The sequence below is a fragment of the Musca autumnalis genome, unplaced genomic scaffold (assembly GCF_047663935.1).
Source record: "Musca autumnalis isolate F117 unplaced genomic scaffold, ASM4766393v1 scaffold_2, whole genome shotgun sequence".
Taxonomy (NCBI): Eukaryota; Metazoa; Arthropoda; class Insecta; order Diptera; family Muscidae; genus Musca; species Musca autumnalis.
The window spans coordinates 19,121,089-19,146,667 of record NW_027411755.1 but is presented as its reverse complement, the minus strand read 5'-3'; the positions used below and the strand labels follow the sequence as shown (position 1 = coordinate 19,146,667).

At 34.6% G+C, this 25,579-nt stretch overlaps 1 protein-coding gene across 1 annotated transcript in view; it reads right to left on the bottom strand.

Moving 5' to 3' along the window:
• nAChRalpha6 (nicotinic acetylcholine receptor alpha6) overlaps positions 1 to 25,579 on the bottom strand; it is a 961,717-nt gene that overhangs the window by 71,820 nt on the left and 864,318 nt on the right. The window contains exon 11 of the mRNA XM_073967234.1: positions 19,545 to 19,631. Within this exon, the coding sequence (XP_073823335.1) occupies positions 19,545 to 19,631 (87 nt within the window). The remainder of the gene's footprint in view (positions 1 to 19,544; positions 19,632 to 25,579) is intronic.

Below are 25,579 nucleotides of genomic sequence, written 5' to 3'. Positions count from 1 at the left end.
AATCTTTATTTTTCCCATTTGTACAGTGAGGTTGCAAAGGTTCACGACTCCGGCTGCGACTCCGGGTCGACTCCGAGGGTAAATTCCTATACCGCTAAAATTAATAAAATGTGTAAACATTTTTAACTTTTTGGTATATTTGGGCCCATGTAGGGTAATCTGTTAATTTTTCCTAACATATTATTCAGAAAGGACATCCGTTCGAATATAATACTCAACTATAGAACATAAACATGAAGTAAAATTAATTTCTATATTGCTTCTGCTGAATCTTACATTGGAAAATAGCAACAAAATACAAGTTAGAAACGAGCAAAACCTCGTTTTTTGCACGAGAATATTCTGGAAGGAACTTTTATCCGTCAGAAAATATGTGAAAATGAAGGGGCAATACAAATTATTCGAGAGCCTTAAGATGTGACCCCCAGCCCAATAAAAACCCTTTTTCATGATTTTTTCGAAGAAAACTACGACAATTGTTGTGGTAGATTTTTTCCTTCATCTGAAAGACTTACTAACTTAATCTGATTTCTGAACTTTTTTGTCGAAAAATATTAAGGGCCTGTTTATTTATGTATGTCAATAAGAAAATGAATGAGTAAGAAACACTACCGAATTTAAGCGTGTTTTTCAAATTCGTTTTTTTTTATTTTGAAGCAAAAGCAAAGGAAATAAAATTTCGAAAACTAAAGTTTGGGTGTGTTTCATAACTTCATAACGCCATAACTTGGAAGTTCGACTCACGGCGGATCTGTCTTCCGGGATTCTTAATCCCCAAAGGGAATTATCTGTGCCCCAGATTTTCACCTCCATGTTGTGTCACAGTGTAATATGATTGTACTCTATATGACACCTATCGGACCAAAATGGAATTTTCGAATTTAGCAAAGACACAAACACACAGTAACAAGTTTTTGTAGGTACAAAGACGTATAATGCAAAGACATAAAGTGGTAAAGATTGGACATCATTCACAATGGAGTTCAATTTAAATATTCAAGCATAGAGTGCGTTTATGTATAACAGACAATTAACAGGAACAAAAGCGTACACCAATGTGAACTATGTTAAATATAACAGAATTCATGTCACAATATCTTAACTTCACATTATGTTAGACCACTAGCACCATCTGCCGATGTATAGTAGCAATGGAAATGTCCCATCTTGTAATATTGTATATCTTTGTATAATGGTAAAGATTGGACATCATGCACAATAGAGTTTAATTTCAAAGACATACAATGGTAAAGATTGGACATCATGCAAAAGTTTTTAAATTTTCATATTCAAGCATAGATGGCGTTTATGTATAAAAGACAATTAACAGAAACAAAAGCCTACACCAATGTGAACTATGTTAAATATAACATAATTCATGTCACAATATTGTAACATCACATTATGTTAGACCATCAGCGCCATCTACCGATGTATAGTAGCAATTGAAATGTCTCATCTTATAATATTATACATCTTTGTTAATTTGAATATAAAAGCGTAGAGGGCGTTAATGACAGACAAATAACAGAATACAACAGAAACACCAATGTAAACTATGTTAAATATAACATAATTCCATGTCACAATATTGTAACAGCACATTATGTTAGACCACTAGCGCCATCTGCTGATTTATATTAGCAATGTAAATGTCCCATCTTATAATATTATATGTCTTTGGTAGTTATCATGTGATGACAATAGATGGCATTGTCTAAATACTACATGCAGTATAAATTCAATTTGATGTTGGGTATCCGGAACGTGGATAATGCACGAAATAATTTGAATTAAGACTGTTATCTTGTGTTTACAAACGACAGGACAAGTACTCCTAACAATTGTCAAAAAATGAAAATTTGATTTTGTGACGTAGGCGTCAGGACTATGGCAAAACAAATGGTAGTATCATTTTTGGAAAATAAAAATTTTGTAAATATTTTTTTTTTATGTGGAAAGAGAAACGTTTTCTGAGTTAGTGAGAGCCCCTAGGCATTGTATTTTTCTATAGCGTACTTTAGAGATGTGTGTGATAAATTTTTACACAAACAATTACAAATGGGAACCTCATTTCCTATTATTGCCCTAGAAATTTACGGAAAGTATAACCGTATAGATGAAAAAGGTTTGTAGCTCTACTATTATCTGTTCAAAGTTGTCGGTGATAAACACCAGGATTATGCAAACTAACGCTGCCGTCTCTCTGGGGTTTAATTTACTGGTTTTGTTGGGAAATTTGCTAAAAAAGTTACAGCACCGAGAGCAATTTTAAAAATTGTAATTTTTAAGTATTGAATTAACCTATTTAGGTATAGATATTCTTTATTTAATTTCAAATATGCAGAAGCACGAATAATTGTAATATAAAAAGTTTGAGTTTGGTGTAGGAATTTTTTCGAGATTTTAAACTTTAATTTCGGACGATTTCCTTACCAAATGATTGGAAAAGAAAATCTGTGTTAAAATTTGCCACTGGGTAGAAATTTATGAAAATTTATTCCTGTTGATGATAATTTATGAAATGCTTATAAGTTTTTCGCTGGACACTGTATTATTCTATGTAAATGTTCTGCCGTTGTTTTTTTTTTCTTAATATTTGTGATTTACGTGATGTCTTCTTGTAAAATGATATAAAATAAATTCTGTAAATATTTCAAGAAAATTTCAAATAAAAATCGTAACCAAAGACAGAATAAAACGACATTTACATAACCCAAATGTAAAAACGGAAACAAAAAACAAATATCCATCAATTTTCCATATTCAAATGACACAATGTGTTTTTGCAAAAATCAAAATGAAAACAAAAACAAAAAACACTTTTGTAAGTTCACGTTCTTATACGGAAACGAAAAGGAGGTCTAAGACGATTTGTTCAAAAGCATAAACCACATCGATCGATCAAATTTATTTGTTTGGTTTTGGTTTTCTGGAATTTTTCTTCTGTTTTTTTTTTTTGCGGAAATCATATGCAAATATTCCAAATCATAACCAAATAAAAAAAGACAGAAAACGGAAAATGTAAAAAACGGGGGAGAAGGAAAACATTTAGAAAAAGTAAACATTTAGTGTACAGGAAGTGTACTCGTATGTGTACAGTAGGGCTATAACCAAAAAAATACCACCACATAGCCGTGTAGAGCATGGAAAACTATTATGAAATACGGCGTCAATTTTGCTCTATCGCGAAAAAAGTTTCCGCACCAAATGCATGGAAGTTCAGTAATGCATTTTTTAATTTTAGCTGTTATGACAACATATTTGCTTTTAATTAAAATTTTTATTTTTTTGTAATCTAATTTAAAATCATTATCAAAGCGTTCTGGACCAATTTGTTCTCAAATCGCGCCATTTCGGAGCATTTTATGAATTTTAAACACCATTGCAGTTTTTGCTTTTTCTTTATAAACTCGTGAATTTTATGTTTATATTTTTTGTACCTACCGGACAAAAGAATATGGGGTCATTTGCAACGAAGTCGCGAAAGTTACAGGCTGTTTTTGTTGACTTTGCCTGTGAGAATCGTATATGTTTTTTACAAAAATACAACACCAGTACCACGTGGGGAATTTTGTCCTAATAATGAAAACGCGTTTCTAAGATCGATTCGGTGAAAAAAGTTTCCGCGCCGACTGTAATTACTAAAACCCTTTTGATATTTTTTCTACTTATAATTTTAAATTTGCTTTGTTTGAATAAATATTCATAGACAAAAATACAATTCTCACAGGCAAAGTCATTAAAAACTGTCTGTAACTTTCGCGAATTTGTTGCAAATGACACCATATTCTCTTGTCCGATAGGTACAATAAATATAAACATAAAATTCACGAGTTTATAAAGAAAAAGCAAAAACTGCAATAGTGTCAAAAATTCATAAAATGCTCCGAAATAGCGCGATTTGAGAACAAATTGGTCCAGAAAGCTTTGACAATGATTTTAAATTAGATTACAAAAAAATAACAATTTTAATTAAAAGCAAATATGTTGTCGTAACAGCTAAAACTAAAAAATGCATTACTGAACTTCAATGCATTTGGTGCGGAAACTTTTTTCGCGATAGAGAAAAAATTACACCTTTTTTCATAATAGTTTTTCATGCTCTTCACGGCTATGTGGTGGTATTTTTGATATTTGCAAAAAAGTGCAAAAAGTTATATCCCTAGTGTACAGTTTCAAGAGGCAGGGGTTAAGTGTGGGGCTGTGTAAGTGTAATACAACTATTCCTATGATTTTTTGTATGTGTATTTTCTCTTGACTTTTAGTTAAGTCTTTCTAGTTGAGCTTTAGTGTGTTGAAATTCTAACGTGAAAACACTTCTAAATAAATGCAATAAAATAAGTATTTTATCCCCTTTACTTTAAATACCAATTATTTGTGGTTGTTGGGAAAAAAATATATTGATTTTGTTTTTGCTATAGGATTTTGGAAAATATCTACAAGACTTTTTTTGTTATGGTCAATTTCTTTTGAAATGCTTTAAGTTTTACGGGGTTTTGTTTGGTAAATTTAACTATCAAATGCAATAATCGGATGCATTGGAATTTGTGTAGTTTCGTGTGAATACCTATGAAATGTGAATTTTTCATTTTTTTTTGGAGCAAATATTTAAACATTATCAAGCTGAAGGAATTTATTTACATATTTATTTGTACACCCAGAGAAAAAATGACAACATACGTGGTCAAACTCACCACATCCGTTGTCGATAGTGTATCAACACCGTTTGTGGCCGAAATGAGCACGCCAATTTGACAACGCGATGGTGTCAAAGATTTCGAGAATTGACAACGTACCGTGGTCAAAGTGAGCACGATTGTGATCGAAATATTAAAAATTGAGCACGTGTGATTATTTATGAATGTGAATTTTTCATTTTTTTTTTAGAGAAAATATGTAAAACATTGTCAAGCTAAATGAGTTTATATTCATATATGTATGTATTGTATAAACTCCGCCTATTTACTTCACGGATCTAGCCGGTCCCAAGCCCGGATAATGGAGGAGGGAGAGTCGATCGGATGTAGGAGGTTTACGCACATCTGTCCTCTGAAAGATCGACCTCATACATGGTCCCTCTCCATAACCCCGAGTAGGTTGGCTTTGGATTGATAACGCAATCTCTTAAAAAACTCTATCAATGAAACATCCCCCCCTACGACGACGACTTTTGGCTTAAAACAACGAATAATGATTGGAATATGGAACGTGCGTACTCTTTCCGAAAGATCAAGACTACGAGGGCGGTTCGGAAACTTCTTAGCCTATCAATGAAAGAGTATAGTTAGTTTTTCAAAAATATTTTTATTTTTCAATATAATCTCCTGAAACTTCAATACACTTAGTCCAACGCTTTTCTAGCAATTCTATCTATTGATTAAAATAGTTTTCCTCAAGGTCTTCAAAATAGTGGTTTACAACTGTAATTGCATCTTCATTTGAGGTAAAACGCTTGCCAGCAAGGATTTTTTTTAGATTTGGGAACAAGTAAAAGTCACTGGGAGCTAAATCAGGAGAATAAGGTGGGTGGTCAAGCAACTCGTACTTTAATTCGTTGATTTTAGCCATTGTTAAGACACTCTTGTGCGCTGGTGCGTTGTCTTGATGAAAAATTATTTTTTTGTGTTGTAAGCCAGGACGTTTTTCTCGAATTTGTACATTTAATTGATCCAAAAGGTTGCAATAGTACTCTGAATTTATTGTTTTACCCTTTTGCAGATAGTCAATCAATAAAATACCTTTGAAGTCCCAAAAAACCGTTGCCATAACCTTACCAGCCGATTGAATTGTTTTTGCCTTCTTTGGGGCACTTCCTCCAGCTTCAGTCCATTGTTTGGATTGTTCTTTTGCCTCTGGAGTATAGTGGTGGATCCATGTCTCATCAACAATTATGAATCGACGCTTAAAATCCATTTTATTTCGCTTAAAACAATCCAAACAAGCTTGAGAAATGTTCATTCTTATGCGTTTTTGATCGACTGTTAACAAATGCGGCACCCATCTTGCAGAAAGCTTTTTCATCTGTAGTTCTTCATGCAAAATTAAATGGACTCGATCATTTGAGATGCCCATGATATTAGTAATTTCACGCACTTTTATTCGTCGATCATTTAATACCATATCATGCACTTTGGCTACAATTTCTGTTGTTGTTGCTGTTTTTGGACGTCCACTACGTGGTTCGTCTTCAATGCTTGTACGACCACGTTTAAATTCAGCAACCCAATTTTTTACTGTTGCATATGAAGGAGCACTTTCACCTAACACATTCACCATATCATTATGAATTTCTTGTCCCGATAAACCTTTTTTATGTAAATTTTTAATGACAGCACGCATTTCTAATTTTTCCATTGTAAAAAAATTGCGGATGCGTCTTTTTTGAACACCTGTTTCTATATGAAGGAGTTGCCAGATCGAAACAAAATTTAACATGTGTTCATAACAAGGATTGAAGTTTCCAAAACACTTAACTTTTTTCTGTTTATACCGCGCTTTTTGTGCTGCGAACTGCCCTCGTAAACCAAAAGTACGAAATGAGATGACGAATTACAACATTGACATCTTAGGCCTGAGCGAGGTGAGATGGCTGACGAGAGATGTCACAAATCTGGCTTCAGGTCCCCAATCCTGCACTCGGGATATAATAATTTTCGAATTAACGGTGTGGGACTACTTATATCTCCAAATGCCAAAATAGCTCACATTCAACATAGGGCGTTCTCTGACCGCCTAATTTCTGCCCGGCTTCGAACCAAATCGACCACATAATTGTGAGCAAACTTTTCCTTGGTTATTTGCTGGACGTAAAATAACGCCGTGATGCTTAAAAACAAGATCAATCGAAGTAAATCTGCTACTGATAAAAGAAATGCACGAACCTTATATCGCCAGTCGGCCGCCTAAGTTACATATATTCCAAGGAGAGATAGAGAAGCTTATTATAGTAGCATCGCAGAATCAGCCGAAATCGCATCATCAGTGGGTAATATGAGAGATGTACATGCTGCTATTAAACTGGTGATTGGCAAACAATCACGTACCACAGACATTACGAAAGATGGAAATGACAATGGTCTCACCAACACAAAGGAGCAACTGCTACGCTGCGCGATTTCTTCTCCGCACTGAGCTCTGTCGCAGTCTCCGCCGACGCGCAGGTTTACACCTGACATGAAAATATGTGCATGCCTAGAAGAGAAATCTCCACTGACAAACCTAATTTTGCAGAAGTACTTCCAACATTATTTAATCTGAAAAACTCTAAAACGCCGGGCCCAGATGGCATACTTGCAGAATTATCTCACGCCAATTGTTAAAAGTATCTGGGAACATGAGACTATTTCAAGTTGTTGGAAGGAGGGAGTAGTCGTAACAATACCAAAAAAGGGAGATCTGGGACTATGTAGTAATTGGAGAGGCATCACCTTATTAAATGCGGCCAATATGCTTATACCTTGTGAACTTTAAGCGACTTTTCGACACAGTATCCAGACCAGCACTGTGGATAAAATTATAAGCCCCATTCGCGAATTGTATACAGATGCGAAATACAGAGTACGTTTTAAATGTGAAGAAAGCCTGCCCTTTGAACTACACTGAGGGGTGAAGCAAGGATGTGTGCTTTCGCCCACACTGTTTCTCCTACTACTGCATTGTGTGCTCCAACAAACTAACAGCGAGGCTCCACTGAGAATACGTTGGTCCGTAAACGACTTTTTTCATGACGTCTACTACGCTTACAACATCTGCCTTTTTGCACATCGCTTCCCCGATATCGCACAAAAGTTAGAGCGACTGCCAACTATGGCGAATTATGTTGGCCTGTAGATAAATGCGAAGAAAACCAAACTAATATCGGTCCTCTCCTTATGTTACCTTCCTCACAAAAGTTCAAAATTTGTGTCTAAGTACAGTTATACATACAGACCCTAGTATGAAGATCCTTTGGAAATGTATACCGATACTGTCCATGCTTCCTGGCATACTGGTCCAAAAGTTATACGATGACCCACTGAAATGACTAGTGGGCGAGATATCTATCGAAAAAATATGACTCCCAAAATAAGATCCACTGCTACAATCCATTGTCTATATCTTCAAGTACCTCCTCCGCAACAAATTTGAATTTTAATCCTAACCCAAATGTTTGTCGGCAAGTTCAAAAAGAGCCCCAAAATTGTGAAAAGACCCTAAATACATTCAATCTGTCCGTAGATGAAAGTTTCAATACACATAGGCTGAGGGTATATGCAAAGCCGACTGATACTTTTTTATTGGTTTTACGTATAATACATATGTACATCGAAAACGTCTTATACCTAGCCAAAACCAATGTTTATAATATTTAGTTTTTTCAGCCACACCGAGGATTTAAAATCTGTTGGTAGAGAACAGTTAATCCATTAGCATGAACCAGCAGAATACTTTAGAAGGTATTCAAGATGATGCCAAATTATCTAATAAGGACATATACGTTATGCCACGGACGCACAGTGGAAAAAATACCGATCTAGCGCGCCAAAAGTCAAAAAAATCACATACGCCAATTGAACAATGATTGTTGCAGTATTAATCTAAGGTGTCCACGGAATGCAACGGCATTTAAAATAATTTGTTTTGCATCTGTCTAAGCGGAATAACGGTCCGTTTTTGGTCGACATTTTTTAACTAGTTTTCATAATATAATTTAGTAGTAAATTTGTGATCGTCGGATGCACTCTTCCTACAAAGTAATTTTAAAGCTTTATTGAATTTAACATTTCATGAAGCAGGTGATTTAAAAAAAATGTTGAATATAAGATGTTATTTATTGCAACTCGGATTTTACACTTAAAAAATATGACATCCGATTTTTTTCCAAACTGAGCACTTTGTTAATGCGATTACTAAGGAGTGTCGCGGGATGGCGCGTAGATTTTTTATTTTATTTTTAGTACACATAGTTCTTAACTAATTTGTAAAATTTTAGCTGCAACAAACTGCAACATTTTATTTTATTACTATTTTTATAAATATCATTTTTTATGTAAAAATGCTGAAATTAGAGCGGTACCATTCTATGGGGGCCATATCAATGCGTGTACCTGTGCCGAAAATTCTCCGTCGGAATATTTTATACCACCAACGAAGACTAAATGTCAACTTTCAGCTATATCGGTTGGATAATATGGCTAAAACCTCCAAAATTACCGAAATCGGTGGTACCGGTCTATGGGGGCTATATGAAAACATGGTCCTATACCGAAAATGTTTATAGGAGTGTATGCATAACCCCCACGGAGACTAAATACCAAATCCTAGCCGTTTCGGTTGGATAATGTGGTAGAAATCTTTAAAATACCGAAAATCGATAACTACCACTCTACGGTAAAAATACAAATTTACCAAATATATTAATAAATGAAGTAAAATTGTCAATTTATAGCTGTTCACATCGAATTTATGGACAAACGTACAATAAAACATAGACTTTTAGTTTTGGCGTGCTAAATCGGTACTTTTTTCCACTGTGGGACGGTCTCAAAGGACGCGGAGCTGGATAGACTTGAATATTCATTTCACCACCCACAGATAAAATAAAGACTCGAGGAAACCGATATAGAATCTATTTGTAATATCAAACATCATAGGGGTAAAAAACATCTGTATCAAGTTATAAAGCTTTATCTTAAATATTGCGATTTGTATCTGGATTTCAAAAGACAGGCGGATGGACGGACATTGTTACATGGAGAATATATATGTATACTTTATATGTCAACCTAGTTTGCCTTAATGTAAAGGTAAGTTGTTTTGGAATATCCTCTCTAGAGACGGAGATAATCGCAGGAGAATACAACGATGTCGATTTTCCCAAAAAAGTAAAATTCCGATTTATACATATTTTTCGAACATCCCCAACACAATAGGACTCTTTCTCTCTGGGAGCCCCAAACATGAGCAGTATCATTTCAAGTTTGGAGAACCGAAGGACTCACGTAGGCAAATCGACTCAGCTCCTCTGGACATTAATTTTTGTATACGTTAAGATGGATAAATGTGTTTCGATATGCTGCAGACCTTTGAGTCAAAACTTTCTCACTTTGTCGACACCTAAGCATAAAAAGTACCATACCATTTTGTCAATACCATCAACCCATCCAAACGAAAGAGACAATGAATCAGAGATACCTGATTGTTCCGAAAGTAGCACGAACACATCCGACAATAGCATCAACGAGCCAAAGGAAGCATAACGCAAAAGACATTTCAAGACGCTTTGTTATAAGTTCAATGCTGTCGTCATACTATGGAGCAACGGTGAGGGAATTGAAATCCCAATCCCATATCAGTCAGGCATCCACAAGGATTAGCTGCTCGGGTGAAGGTGTACTTGGTAAGCATGCGTTATCTGGAGAAGTGAAGCATGCACTTGAACGTTAAACACCTTAAGACCTTTGAATATCAGACCGAATCTATAGAAATTAAAGTTTACACTATATGTAAATGTCATATGACATGAAATTTTCCATCGTTAAATATTCACTAATATGTGGAATATTGGAGATTTTCCTTGCGCCATTTGTTCTGTGCGTCCACCCCTACAAAAATATAATAAAATTACGTCTCCACATTGCCTCCGTGGGTAGATATGGAATGTTTTTATTTCGTGTCATATGACATTGATAGATAGTGTAAACTACCTCTAAGTTGGCTGCGCACAAAAAATGCAGAAGGACTGTAGAATTTGTTAGATTAGTTCAACATGTTAGGGTCAATTGTGATTATTGTTGCAAATACAACAAGCGTGAATACTAGGTAAATGAGAGGCGTTGTAGTTCAACTGAAGCAAATGTTCGATTACAAAATTCACCCCAAATCCAAGTTTAGCATAATGCATTGGATCGCGTTCTTTGCGTTGTCACGGACGACTAGCTACAATTGTCAAATAAATCACCAAACAACGAGAATTTCTTTGTGTAGGATTTAGTGAATATCTTCAATTGAAACCAACCTGCATTAAGACGCCTGTTTCGTCTAGAGCAGGAGGAGGCATTGTGACTCACAAGAGAGCCCATGTGCTCTAAGTGAGCGTAAATTTGTTATCGCTCACAACCTGTGTAGATGCTAACACGTTGTGAACAACAACAAATTTACGCTCATTGAGAGCACAAGAGAGACCCAAAAATGTTCTCTGCCTCACTCTGGTCTAGAGCAGCCAAATCATCCATATACGTTAACGTATGTGAGAATAACAATCAGTCGTCGCTGAGCAGCCGACAAGTAAACATGTGCATGGATATACGCATAATTTTAGTGGGGACACTGAACAAAACCGCACACACCCGCCACATGTTTACTGGTCACAGGTCTAGCAACCACTAAATCAGGTATCGGCACCAATACAAATGCATTGTTTGCGGCCTCACGCATACGACTCTCTCTCGCTCTCTCCACAAACAGCGTGTGCGTTAATGCATTGCTAAAATTAAAAATCATTGAAACAACCGACAACAGAACCTTCTTCTTTGACTTCTGAACGAAGACTGAGAGGTGGTTGTTCTGTTGTTATTCTCATCAAGGGCACGTGTGCCCCTTTTTGCCGAACATTGCACTAAATGTTGATACAAATTTTCTTGTGATTCTCTCACTACTTTACTCTCTTTTTTATTTTGAGCATCAATGGTCTAGAGCAGAGCTGAGCAAAATCGAGAAAGAGGCAAATTTAAGAGAGAATTAATATTTAATTTTTCTTGATGTTTCATAAGTTATTTCAACATTTTTTAAACATTAATCTTGTCTAAAATCGTCCACAATGCAAATTATTAAAAAATATAAATAAAAAATTGCATCAACTTTTAATTATTTATGGTTCACAAAAAATTAAGAGTACGTTTTCACAATTTGCCTGTGTGCTAGCACACAGGCGTGCTCACCCCTAGTCTAGAGAGACCACGTGAAGTTCCTGTTCTACCTGACTCGTCTCTGCAGTCACTTAACTGAGAGGAGTGAGATCGTTACATAAGTCAAAGACATACAACATAGACAAATAAAATAATAGACAAAGAAATCCTCTCACCTAAATTCTCTCACTGAGTATGAATTGAGTCAGTTAGATATGCACTCAATTTTAAAAGGGCAATAGCTATACATTTTTAAACTATTTACGCTGGTAAAAGACAACATTTGGGTAGTCTTTGACCATATCTACATTCTCATATAAACAAAATCTTGCAATTTACCACAAAACAAAATGCAATTGATGGTCTGTTCCAGAACTGCAAGAATCTACTAATTTTTACTATTTTTTCCGATAACATAAAGGAAAAAATTTTATCGTAGTAAAAAATAGTAGCTTCTTGCAGGTTCTGGAACAGAGCATGAGTGAGATGTCTTCGTAGTTTTCGTTAGGGCGACCCCTACAAAAACAACAAAAATTTCTCTGTCTATTATTTTATTTGTCTATGCATACAACTCATGGCAGAACTACCAGGTAGTGGTATCACAGCAGCTGATCGAATATGAAAAGTCAAATCCCTTTATAAAAAAATTATTTTTGTTGTAATTCCCCCAACAACATAAAGAAAGTTTTGACATAACATATTCAAAATTTTACGATGCCACTACCTTGGTAATTGTGCCATGATACAACTGTAAAAATTTGACATAACAAAGATGTATAAACAAAGATGTATAATATTATAAGATGAGACATTTCAATTGCTACTATACATCGGCAGATGGCGATGGGGGTCTAACATAATGTGATGTTACAATATGGTGACATGAATTATGTTATATTTAACATAGTTCACATTGGTGTACGTTTTTGTTTCTGTTAATTGTCTGTTATACATAAACGCCCACTATGCTTGAATATGAACATTTAAAAAAATTTTGCATGATGTCCAATCTTTACCATTGTATGTCTTTGGTATAAAATAACAAGATGGGACATAGACATTGCTACTATACATCGGCAGATGGCGCCGGTGGTCTAACATAATGTGATGTTACAATATTGTGACATGAATTATGTTATATTTAACATAGTTCACATTGGTGTACGCTTTTGTTTCTGTTAATTGTCGGTTATACATAAACGCACTCTATGCTTGAATATTTAAATTGAACTCCATTGTGAATGATGTCCAATCTTTACCATTGCAAAGATGTATAATATAACAAGATGGGACATAGACATTGCTACTATACATCGGCAGATGGCGCCGGTGGTCTAACATAATGTGAAGTTACAATATTGTGACATGAATTATGTTATATTTAACATAGTTCACATTGATGTACGCTGTTGTTTCTGTTAATTGTCTGTTATACATAAACGCACTCTATGCTTGAATATTTAAATTGAACTCCATTGTGAATGATGTCCAATCCAAAGACATAAAATATAACAAGATGGGACATTTACATTGATACTATACATCGACAGATGGCGCTGGAGGTCTAACATAATGTTATGTTCCAATATGGTGACATAAAATTATGTTATACTTGTTTTTGTTGCCGTCGTGTTCGGTTAGTTGTCTGTTATACAGAAACACCCTCTATGGTTTAATAGTAAAATTGAACTGCATTATGCACTATGTCCAATCTTTACAGTTCTATGTCTTTGTCCAATCTTTACCATTGTATGTCTTTGGGCATAATGCAGTTAAATTTTACTATTAAACCCTAGGAAGCGCTTGTGTATAACAGAAACAAAACAGAACACAATAGAACAAATGTAAACTATAACATAAGGTCTGTACCAAGGCCTATAGAAGATCGGCCATTCAGAGTTCTGTTAACAACTTTTGAGAACAAACACAATCGATTTTATATTATTGTGATTTGAGTTTCTTTGTATTTTAATAATGTTTTTGACATCAACCATAACAATCATGTAATAACAATTTCCATGTAAGAATTTGCAAGATTGATCAGTTGATTTAAATTCAATTGTTTTTGGGGGGGGGACTTAACAATTGTTGGCAAAAACATAAACAAACATTTGGTTATTAAAATAGTTACAAGATAACAAGTGTGAAAAGCGTTAAGTTCGGTCGGGCCGAACTTTTTATACCCTCCACCACAAATTTCAGCCATTTCGGTGGATTAATGTGGCCACAACCTTCAAAATACCGAAAATCGGAAGTTACCGTTCTATGGGGGCTATATGATGGCGCGGACCTATACCTAAAAATTTCTGGGAGGGGAAGTTTTTATACAGTTGATTTAAATTCGATTTTTTTTTTGGGGGGGGGGGGTGACTTAACAATTCTTGGCAAAAACATAAACAAACATTTGGTTATTAAAATAGTTACAAGATAACAAGTGTGAAAAGCGTTAAGTTCGGTCGGGCCGAACTTTTTATACCCTCCACCACAAATTTCAGCCATTTCGGTGGATTAATGTGGCCACAACCTTCAAAATACCGAAAATCGGAAGTTACCGTTCTATGGGGGCTATATGATGGCGCGGACCTATACCTACAAATTTCTGGGAGGGGAAGTTTTATACCCCCAACGAAGACTAAATACCAAATTTCAGCCATCTCGGTGTGATAATGAGGCCAAAACCTTCAAAATACCGAAAATCGGGAGATATCGTCCTATGGGAGCTATATCAAAACGTGGACCTATATAAACATTTTATGGTAGAAATGTTTCTACGCCTCTGGAAACACAAAATACAAAGTTGCAATCGATTCTGTTGTCAAATGGGACTAATACATTCAAAAATTTGTTAAAATGACGCGTACTTTATATGGGGCGTTATATGGGGACTATGCCAAAACGTGGACCTATATAAACCAACTTTGGTAGGAAAGTTTGTTGGCCTCTGGAGACACAAAATACCAAATTACAACCAATTCGGTGGTAAAATGGGACAAATATCTTAAAAATTCCTTAAAAGGACGATGCGTCACGCGTCATTTTGTATGGGGGCTATACGAAAGCGTGGACCTATAATTTCATCCACCTACGTCAATCCGTTCGGACGCTAGGGTGATTTCCACAGACGGACAGACGGACGGACATGGCTATATCGATGTAGAATTGCACGCTGATCAAGAATATATATAGTTTGTGGGGTCTACAATGATTATTTCGAGTAGTTACAAATGTAGTGACAAACTTAATATACCCCCATCCTATGGTGGAGGGTATAAAAAAGAGAAGAGATATCTAAATAAATGATGGAAAACGACTTATTTTGTAAAATAACTTATGTTGTAGATTGTGGTGATTGTTTTATTTCTGAGGTATCAAATCCCAGCAAAAAGCGGGACATCCATGGATTTGGGAGGAACACTATGTGGACTGCCAGCCGTTAATTTATGATATGGAAAGATAATTATTTTTGTAGCAATGGATAATCAAATAATTTTCGTAAACAACATTTGATTGTTAAATTAAATCTTATCCGCCAAACTTCTTGTTTGTCAAATCGGATGACTTCTTGCAAGGTTTTGCAAATTGTTGTTCGATAACATTCCTCAAATTTTTAACTTCGAGAGAGTAAAATTAGTGGAAAGAAGTTACTAAGAACTTGTTGAGTACTTGCAAGTACTTTTTACTTGAGAAGTTATCGTACAGACTCATAATTTTATGTCACAATATTGTAACATAACATAATCCAGCACCATCTGCCGTTGTATGAGATAAAGATAGCGGTCTAATAATAAATGGACTTAAGAACGAGTTACTCGATTTATTTCTCGAACGCAATATTAATTTTGAAGCAATCAACACTTTAATAATTACAGTTTCAACGCCATCTATATTTCAATAGTAACACTTTTAAGATTTTGTACATTCGTCATTGTGATTTTATAACTTTTCATATTTCCTCTTGTGATTGATTTTTAAATTTAAAGTTAACAGGTAAAAATACACCTCTGTAAAATATATTTAATACTACTGATATAAGCATCTATGTACTACTAAATTTATCAAGCAATTCTAGATGACTATATCGCTTCTCAAAAAGAGAAGCTAAACAGAACGAAATTGAATAAAATTCGTTCATTCCTCTTTAGCAATTTGAACTCTGTACTTCAATCAATGTGCTTCCTTAAGTAGTTGACATGATTGCAAAGCCGCAATACAGAGAGTGAATAAACCAAAAAATCTCGGCATCTTCTTTCTTTATTGGCGCCCAACTCAGTGGCCATGTAACACGACCGAACAATTTGAACACTACATATCAACTTCAATGCTTCCCGATGTACATGAAACCGATAATAGTGCATCATCACGCAATTTGAACACTGTACATCAACCTCAATGCTTCCTTAAGTACATGAAACCTATAGCAGTGCATCATCACGCAAATTGGACGCTACATATCAACTTCAATGCTTCTGAAGTACATGAAACCGATAATAGTGCATCATCAGTACCTACAGAGTGTGAATATACATCATTTCTGGATCCACCAAATCATGCCGTTCATTTCAACAACAATGCAGTTTTACTACAGGGGGAGGTTCCGAAGAAAATCTACAACGCACAGTGGAAAAAAGTACCGATTTAGCGCGCCAAAAGTACAAATCTATGTTTTATTGCATGTTTGTCCATAAATTCGATATGAACAGCTATAAATTGATAATATTATTCATTTATTAATAAATTTGGTAAATTTGTATTTTTACCGTAGAATGGTACCTATCGATTTTCGGTATTTTAAAGATTTCTACCACATTATCCAATCGAAACGGCTAAGATTTGGTATTTAGTCTCCGTGGGGGTTATGCATACACACCTATAAACATTTTCGGTATAGGTCCACGTTTTCATATAGCCCCCATAGGCCGGTACCACCGATTTCGGTAATTTTTGAGGTTTTAGCCACATTATCCAACCGAAATAGCTGAGAGTTGACATTTAGTCTTCGTTGGTGGTATAAAATGTTCCGACGGATAATTTTCGGCACAGGTACACGCATTGATATGGCCCCCATAGAAGGTACCGCCCTAATTTCAGCATTTTTACATAAAAAATACTATTAATAAAAATAGTAATAAAATAAAATGTTGCAGTTTGTTGCAGCTAAAATTTTACAAATTGGTTAAGAACTATGTGTACTAAAAATAAAATAAAAAATCTACGCGCCATCCCTCGACACTCCTTAGTAATAGCTTTAACAAAGTGCACAATTTGGAAAAAAAATCGGATGTCACATGTTTTAAGTGTAAAATCCGAGTTGCAATAAATAACATCTTATATTCAACATTTTTTAAATCACCTGCTTCACGAAATGTTAAAATCAGTAAAGCTTTAAAATTACTTTGTAGGAAGAGTGCATGCGACGATCATAAATTTACTACTAAACTATATTATGAAAACTAGTTCAAAAAATGGCAACCAAAAATGGACCGTTATTCCGCGTAGACTGATGCAAAATAAATTATTTTAATAGCCGTTGCATTCTGTGGACACTTTAGATAAGTACTGCAATAATAATTTTTAAATTGGCGTATGTGATATTTTTGACTTTTGGCGCGCTAGATCGGTATTTTTTTCCACTGTGCAACGTGGTTTTGACATGCAATAAAACTACTATAACGCCATATTCACACCATTATTGAAATTTTAGCAGATTAAACAATCTGATACCTGAGCAAAATTTAAGAACTCATCATCCTCATACAGTTTACCAAGCAGATCCAATAACTCAATTACACAGATGCAGTTTAATGTAGCAGATTCAACAATACATCATTACAGATTCTGAAGCTTAATCGGGACGCTTTCAGCATCAGAGGGGGAGACTGAAGCAATCAATATTTTAATATTTGCAACGCCATCTATATTTCAATAGTAACACTTTTAAGCTTTTGTACATTTATCATTGTGATTTTATAACTTTTCATATTTCCTCTTGTGATTGATTTTTAAATTTAAAGTTAACAGCTAAAAATACACCTCTGTAAAATAAATGTAATACTAAATTTATCAAGCAATACTAGATGACAATATCGCTTCTCAAAAATAGAAGCTAAACAGAACGAAATTCAATAAATTCGTTCATTCCTCTTGAGCAATTTGAACTCTGTACATCAACCTCAGTGTTTCCTTAAGTAGTTCTCTGAAAGAAAATTTCGTTGTATCAATGAAAGTTGTCATTGATTTTGAACCAACGTAAGGCTTCATTGTATTAATAAAGAAGTTTCATTGAGTTTCATAAAATAACTTTCATTATTTTTTCATAGTATTCATGTGAAAATTTCATAGAAATAATAGAATTGTAACTTCTAACTACTTTTTTGAATTAATTAAGAAGTATCATTCCATAATTGCGGAAATTTCATTGGAATAATGTAGAAACACAATATTGTTATTTAATGAAACTTTTCATTTATTCAATGAAACTCTACGTTGGTTCAAAATCAATGAAACATTTTTCTTTCAGTGTTGAAACTTGCTCTGTTCCAGAACCTGCAAGAAGCTACTATTGTTTACTACGATAACATTTTTTCCTTTATGTTATCGGAAAAAATAGTACAAATTTTTAGATTCTTGCAGTACTGGAACAGACCAACTGTTAGCAGAGCATCATCCGCAATACAGAGAGTGAATCAAATTAAATTGTGTATAGAACATTTCTAAAAAAGCAAATGGAACACAATATTTATTTTCCAAAGATGTCCTACGTTGTTTGTTATCCCATGACAAAATCCACTGATTTTATTTATTTATTGAATATGTGAAGCCGTGATAGGGTTGTCCTATGGTTCACATTTTTAGTAGCAATTGCTTACATATCTGGATGTTTAATTATTCCAAAAACTTGACAATGTTTAAAATTTTCCAAACCATTTACCAATGTTTTTGCCCTTTCTATATTACAAAAATAATAATTTTTTAATGAAATTTGTTGATGGTTTGGCTTGTTATATATGCAAAAATCATTCTTATACAAGGTTTGCTATGTTTTTTACTAACCAAGCCATTTTAAGTTTTTTTTTACATTCCATTTCATTCCTCTATTGAAGGAAGGATGGGGTAGTAGAAAACAATCTAAACGAAATAATTGGTATTTTGTGTTGGATGAGGATGTGTGTGTATGTGTTTTGCGTTTTTTTTTCTTGTTTGCATCATTCTATGTGTCAATGGCAGATTCTTTTGAAATGTTTGATTTTTTAATCTCTGGTTTTTGTCATTTCATGGACACTACAAATCAATATATTCGGCATAGCTCAAACAAAAGAAGCACTAAAGGAAACCAAATAAAGGAAATTAAACTCAAAATGCTATGAAAAAAGTAATTCAAGGAATTTTGAAAGCACAATTGTTGGAAATTTTGTATTAAGATTTTCTTTCTTTGGAGTTAAAGCCAATGGCAAGGTGATAAGTAATTGCTTTTGTAAAATTCCTTGAATTAGTTTTCTTTCTAAATTTGTTTCTCTAAATTGTTTTTTTGTTGTTATTGCTGAAATTTGTCTAAAAACTAAAAATTAAAACAAAACAAGAAAAACATATGCAATTTGTTGTTGTTTTTTTTTTTTTGGTTTTTGCTTTTCTAGCTCTAAAAGAATTGGTTTTGTGTACCTATAAGAGGAACAGCATCCGACGTTGTCGGCATTGATTCAGCAACAAGATTTAGAAATACTGTTAGTGACAGTAGAATAGTAACGCCTGAAATAATTCGAAGAAAAAAAAGAAAGAACATATTCATTGTTTATAAAAAAGAAACAAAAGTAAATTTAACTGAGGAAACCATAAAATTCAAGTTGATTTTGCAAAGTATATAAAAATATGTTATTATTTTATAAACCTTTTTAACGTGTTTTTATTTTTAATATAAACTTGTTTTTATTTGTATTTATTTTTTTAATTTAATATTTTTTAGTTTATTTAACTGCATCATGGTGGGCTTTCAGCATCCAAGCAAGGTGTTGTTTCGTTTTTAGTTTTTGTTTATATTCCTAGGTTTTATGTAAATAAATATGTTTTAGTTTATTTAAATATAAAAGTCAAGTTTTTGTTTCATTTTGAGGCAACAGAGTTCTTTTATGATAAGGATTTATTTATTTTTCTAGAAATTTTCCTGTGCTAAGTGTGCAATATTGTTTTCATCCTAAATGTATGCAATATATTTTAATTTTAAGATATTACAGGGTGACTTGAATAAATACAAATATTTTTGTACTGAAGGAGTTTATGGCCTGTGTCTCTAAGACGATTAGAACCCAAATTAGTTCGAATTACAACTAATCTCCATGTTATTGTAGAACATTTTTGTTTGATTGAAAACAAAAAAATCGTAATTTTCAAAAAAAAAAAAAAACTGCTGTTTGGTAGTTCGTTGAATGAATTGTTCTTTAAGTCGTCTTTGAGAAGCATACCATTACATTTCGATGCATAGTAGCGACATCAAGGGAATAGACGGACGGACTCATTACAATTGATTTCCATATTTTCTTCTAAAAGTATGCAATCCCTTTTGTTTAAAATATCATATCAGCTGATTTATTGGCAGTTGGAAAATATTGTAGAATATAGAAAATCCCGACAATGCAATACTTCACAAGAAAGATTTGGTCTCATGAGTACAATACCACCCTCCTAAGGGGTCAATTTAATAATCTAGTTAAGTTCAAACCTTGTTTATTTGAGAAAATGTTCAGTTCTATGAGAGTATGAATATTTGGAACCCGACTATTGTTTGAAATGTTGACATCTACACAGAAAAAAATCCGGCGATAAAAAAAATTATCATATTGACGAAATTCGATAAAATTATTTGATCACAAAGTAAAAATACAACTGATAAAATATTTCACATATTGACTAAAATATTTATCGATATTTTATCAGTTATATTTTTACTTTGTGATCAAATAATTTTATGGAGTTTTGTCAATATGACAATTTTTTTATCGTCGGTAAATCGATAAATTTTTGATTGAATCTTCGAATTTTTTTATCAAATGGCTAAAATTTTTTTCTGTTTAGGCATTACCTTGTCTCTCCTTTCGGCTAAGTAAGTCATCTGATTACTACCTTTGACACCTAGAGGTTGACGATGGTGGAACCACATATTGCTTCGTTTGGATTTAGTTCTTATAGGTAGGTTTCATGTCATTGAGCTACTATAGAATCGCGTTGTCCTAAATATTACATATAAGTCTCACCTTCTCTTTTTGGGGAGTTGACTTAGAAATAAACGATCTGGGCTTATTAATCAAATAGAAGTAATTTAATTTATTTGAAAATTTTGCCTATTTGGGGCGTAGATAATTTTTCACATTAATTTTAATTAATTTCTCGTTAGAATTGGGCCTTATCACCGATGATGTGGCACCACTATGTGACATGTTTCGCCTTTTGTATAGGCTCATCAGACATATCCATATCGACAGCCGGTGTGCCTGATGAGCCTCTACCAAAGGCGAAACATGTCACATAGTGGCGGTTGTGTGGATTCGAATCTTCGGTTTTCCTTTTTCACTTGCAAAAAAACATCCGTCATTAGCCCATACCATTGAGCTAATATGAATCGGTGTGCACTCATTGATATGAGAGGAGTCTCTCTTGCACCGTATGAGATGTTTGTGGAACAATTATATAATTACACTGTACAACACAAAAAATAATTACAAGATAATTCGGCCAGATTATGAAAGAGGACCGAAAAAAGGAAGACACGTGTATCGGCGTTTTGAAAGTCTACGTCGGAAAGTACCCTAAATAGGAGTGGCAAGTTCCGCCCATGTCTACAGGTATTGAAATATTCGACACCACATTCCCTGAAATCTTTGCATTTTAGGTATAAAGTGTCTTTGGCAATATTACTGACAACAATGCGAGGTATCTTTTTATGAAAAAAATTAACACTCATGCGAGTCACTAAACGGGTCTTTTTGGTCCCTTTTCCCTTTATGCTAACGAGGGTATATACACTTTCATACGGGCAAAATGTGCCTCATCGAAATAATGGTTTTAGACCCCAAGTATGTTTGGACGAAATGTGTTTCAGACAATTTGGAGTCGATTGAGCAATGTCCGTCCGTCTGTCTGTCTGGCTGGCTGGTGCGCACGATAACTCTCGAACGGATGAACCGATTTGGTCCAAAATTTGGCTTTCGCAATATTTTCCCCAAACTTAGTTTAAGTTCGAAGATGGGCTATATCGGTCCATTCCTTCCGGTACCTCCCACACAAAAGTTCGAAAATGTTCGAAAAATTTGTGCGCACGATAGCTTTTGAACGGAGTAACCGATTTGGTCCATACTTTGTACATCCTGAAATGTGTACCAGACTTAGATAAGGTTTCAATACGGACTCAATCGGTCCACTCCTTCGGGTACCTCCCACACAAAAATTCGGAAAAGTTCAGTTTAGGGCCATCTCTCGAATCGCTTTGATTTTTGTTTTAGCAACTTGTATTCACTGCCCCCCATACGACGGTACAAGTTTCATTAGGGGCAAGTCCATACTTCCTGAGAAAATAGCATGAAAGTTGCAAAAAACCCCTATGACACCGAGGGAGGTGGTTGGAGCGCAAGATAACTCTAGAACGGATCTGCCGATTCGGTCCAACATTTGGCCTTAGTAATATTTTGTCCAAACATAGTTTAAGTTCGAAGATAAGCCATATCAGTCCACTCCTTAAGGTACCTCCCCCACAAAAGTTCAAAAATGTTCGGAAAAATTTTTAGTTCGGTAACTCTTAAAGGGATTGGCCGAATTGGTGCATACTTTACACATCCTAATATATCTACCAGATATAGTACCTCCCACACAAAATTTCGGATATGTTCACTTTAAGACCTGATATCGAATCACTTTGTTTTGCTGAATCAACTTGCATTCGCTGCCTCAATTACGATGGTAAACATTTTTTTTCAGGGGCAAGTCCACGCTTCTTGAGCAAACAGCCCGAAGGGTGTAAAAACCCCATGGGCACCATATGTAGTGGCTGGAGATCCACTTCCGTAATTGTTAATGTCGATCCATTCCTTTTTGTATCTCCTCCGCAAAACTTTTGATCTTTAATCCTAATCAACATTTTTGACGGTTCAAGCGCCCAACATTTTTAAAACCCCGTAAATACATACGTATTTTTAGGAAAAAATTTTTTCAATATACACAGGCTGAGGCAAAGCCGACCGATACTTTTTACTTGTTTTAAAAACGTTTAAAAACTCCGTTTAAATGTGATCGTGTCAGATCAAAATATTCTACAAAATTATTTGCCATCAAATTTTACTATACGTCCCTGAATACACCTAAACTCTAAATCGTACCTAAACGCCAGGAATCTGCCAAAAGTAAAATCACGTTTTAGGGTTAATGTTGTACTTTATCTGAGTTTATTAAGTTTTGTCACACAAAACTTCGTTCTAAATAGAAGACGTCAAAGACAAAAATATTCTCCATCAAATTTCAATATAAGTCGCCAAATAAATGAAATATGCATTTACAATATATATCAAGAAAATACATACATCAATTTTGCCAACAAAACACCTAAATATTTTTTGAATAAATTAGTTTTGTTCTTTTTTCGAGTTGATGCATGAAAGTAACATGAAATTTAGTTTTAGACGAAAGAAGTTAAAGGATGAAATGTTCTACACAAAATTTCACTGTAAGCCCCAGAACAAACCAGATATCCAAGTAAAATACTTTGTTAAGAAAATTACGTTACAAAATTCGATATTATAGGTAGAAATTATTTGTTAAACTTTTAGACTCTTAATTAAAATTTATTCCATACTGAGCCAAAATCTCCTAAAATATTTCACTTTTTGGGGATTGTGTCAAAAGAAGAAATGTTCCCAATGTAATTTCATTATGAGTCTTTGAACAAAAGAAATTTGTAGCTATAATATCTAACATCTCCAGAAGCTTTCCCTTTTATATATATATTTATATTATATTTATATATGATTTAGGACCATATTCTACCGTTTTTATTCACATTTCGTTATCTGCGGCCACAAAATATATTTTATTGAGGTTTTTTCATAATAAATTCCTTCAGAAGATTACGTGTGCTCGATCCAAACTGTTTTTGAAATATCTATCGTGAATATATATATACGGAAAATATTGATAACCCAGATCGGACTTTGAAAAAATACGTATTTTAGTACTATAAACTAAAATAACGTCATCAGGATAAGTCATAGGTTCCTGATATTGTATGTGAAAATGCGGGGATAGTCTACGTCTATTGTCCAGTGAATATATATCTGATATACGAGTCCTATCATCAATGGTTTTGGCATGGTTCTAAATACTATAACGATGGCAGCTACTCCTGCTCTGATAAAATTGACTGACCCAGGGTAAGGGTTAATGTTGCTCCCTTACCCTGGGTCAGTCAATTTTATTTTTTATTTTTATTTTTATTTTATTTTTAGCCGGGATAAGTGAATTGTCGGCAATGGTTAAATCACTCTCGAACCCTGGAGAAAAAGGAACATAGCACCCAAGTCACGTTTGGGGACGTTAGGCTGACAATTGCGAAGAGGAGAGCAAGTTATTTTAAACGATTATTTTTCGAGCACCTTGGTAGTGTCAGGGCGAAAAGAAGAGTACTACGTCGCATTAGATCTCTTCCCGCCTAAGAAAAAAACGCCATAATTTACAATGGATGATGTTGCAAATGTCATTAGGAAAGTTTAAAGTGTTAGGCTCGGACGGTATCTCAATGGTAATGCTGAAACAGCTGGATGAGCCAGTTGTCCAGTATCTCACAAAAGTTCTCAATCTGTCGCTAGCCAACTACATCGTGGCCAACTCTGTAAATGGCCAGGGTGGTCCTGCTACTGAAGCCATTGGCCGTAGCTCTCTTGAGGCTTTACTACTTCTCAGCATTAGAAATAGCTTTTCGGTTGCTAATCGTAGTCATGGGTTCCGTAAACAATCGAAACACGTATCAGTCGATGTTTTAATCAGAGAAAGCCCTGCGCTAGGTCAGTGTTTGTGGTGTTCGACTTAGAAAAGCCTCTGATATTGTCAATCACTCCACGCTATTTGAGGACATTGAGGAGAATTCTTTCCAAGTTTAAAATTTGGATAATCAATTGAAGTACCTTCACCTTTTCTGTATTTAACCCCATTGAAATCGTTACATATGGGAATGATTGTACGATCAATGCGTCTGGTACATTCCCTGATGTAATTTGTTAAAGGCTGAACTCCCATATGTTCGGTCTTACCACATTTTACCGTGGGAGAAATATACAAATATCCGCCACTAAGTTTACATCCACTCGGTTCACCACATAGACTGCGGAGATGAGAACAGAGTTGAATGTTCTGGTCGATGGTAGCAGAATTCCCCAAGATTTTAGGGGTAGCATTCGCCAGCATGGGATATAGAAAAAGAAACCTTGTTGACGAGATAGGTCGATCGGTAAGCTATGCAGCGAACATAAAAGCAACGCAATGGAACATATTCAAACCTGTCAAAACGCCGCTTTTGGAAATGCCGCAGAGTTAGAGCTGGCAAACTAACGATAGTACGACTATCGTTTTGGTTGCTGTCGTAAAACCAACGTTGCGGCGGCAACCAAAACAAGTTATTTGGTTTATCTGTTGTTAACAATGCTTCCGCATGTCATCAGTGG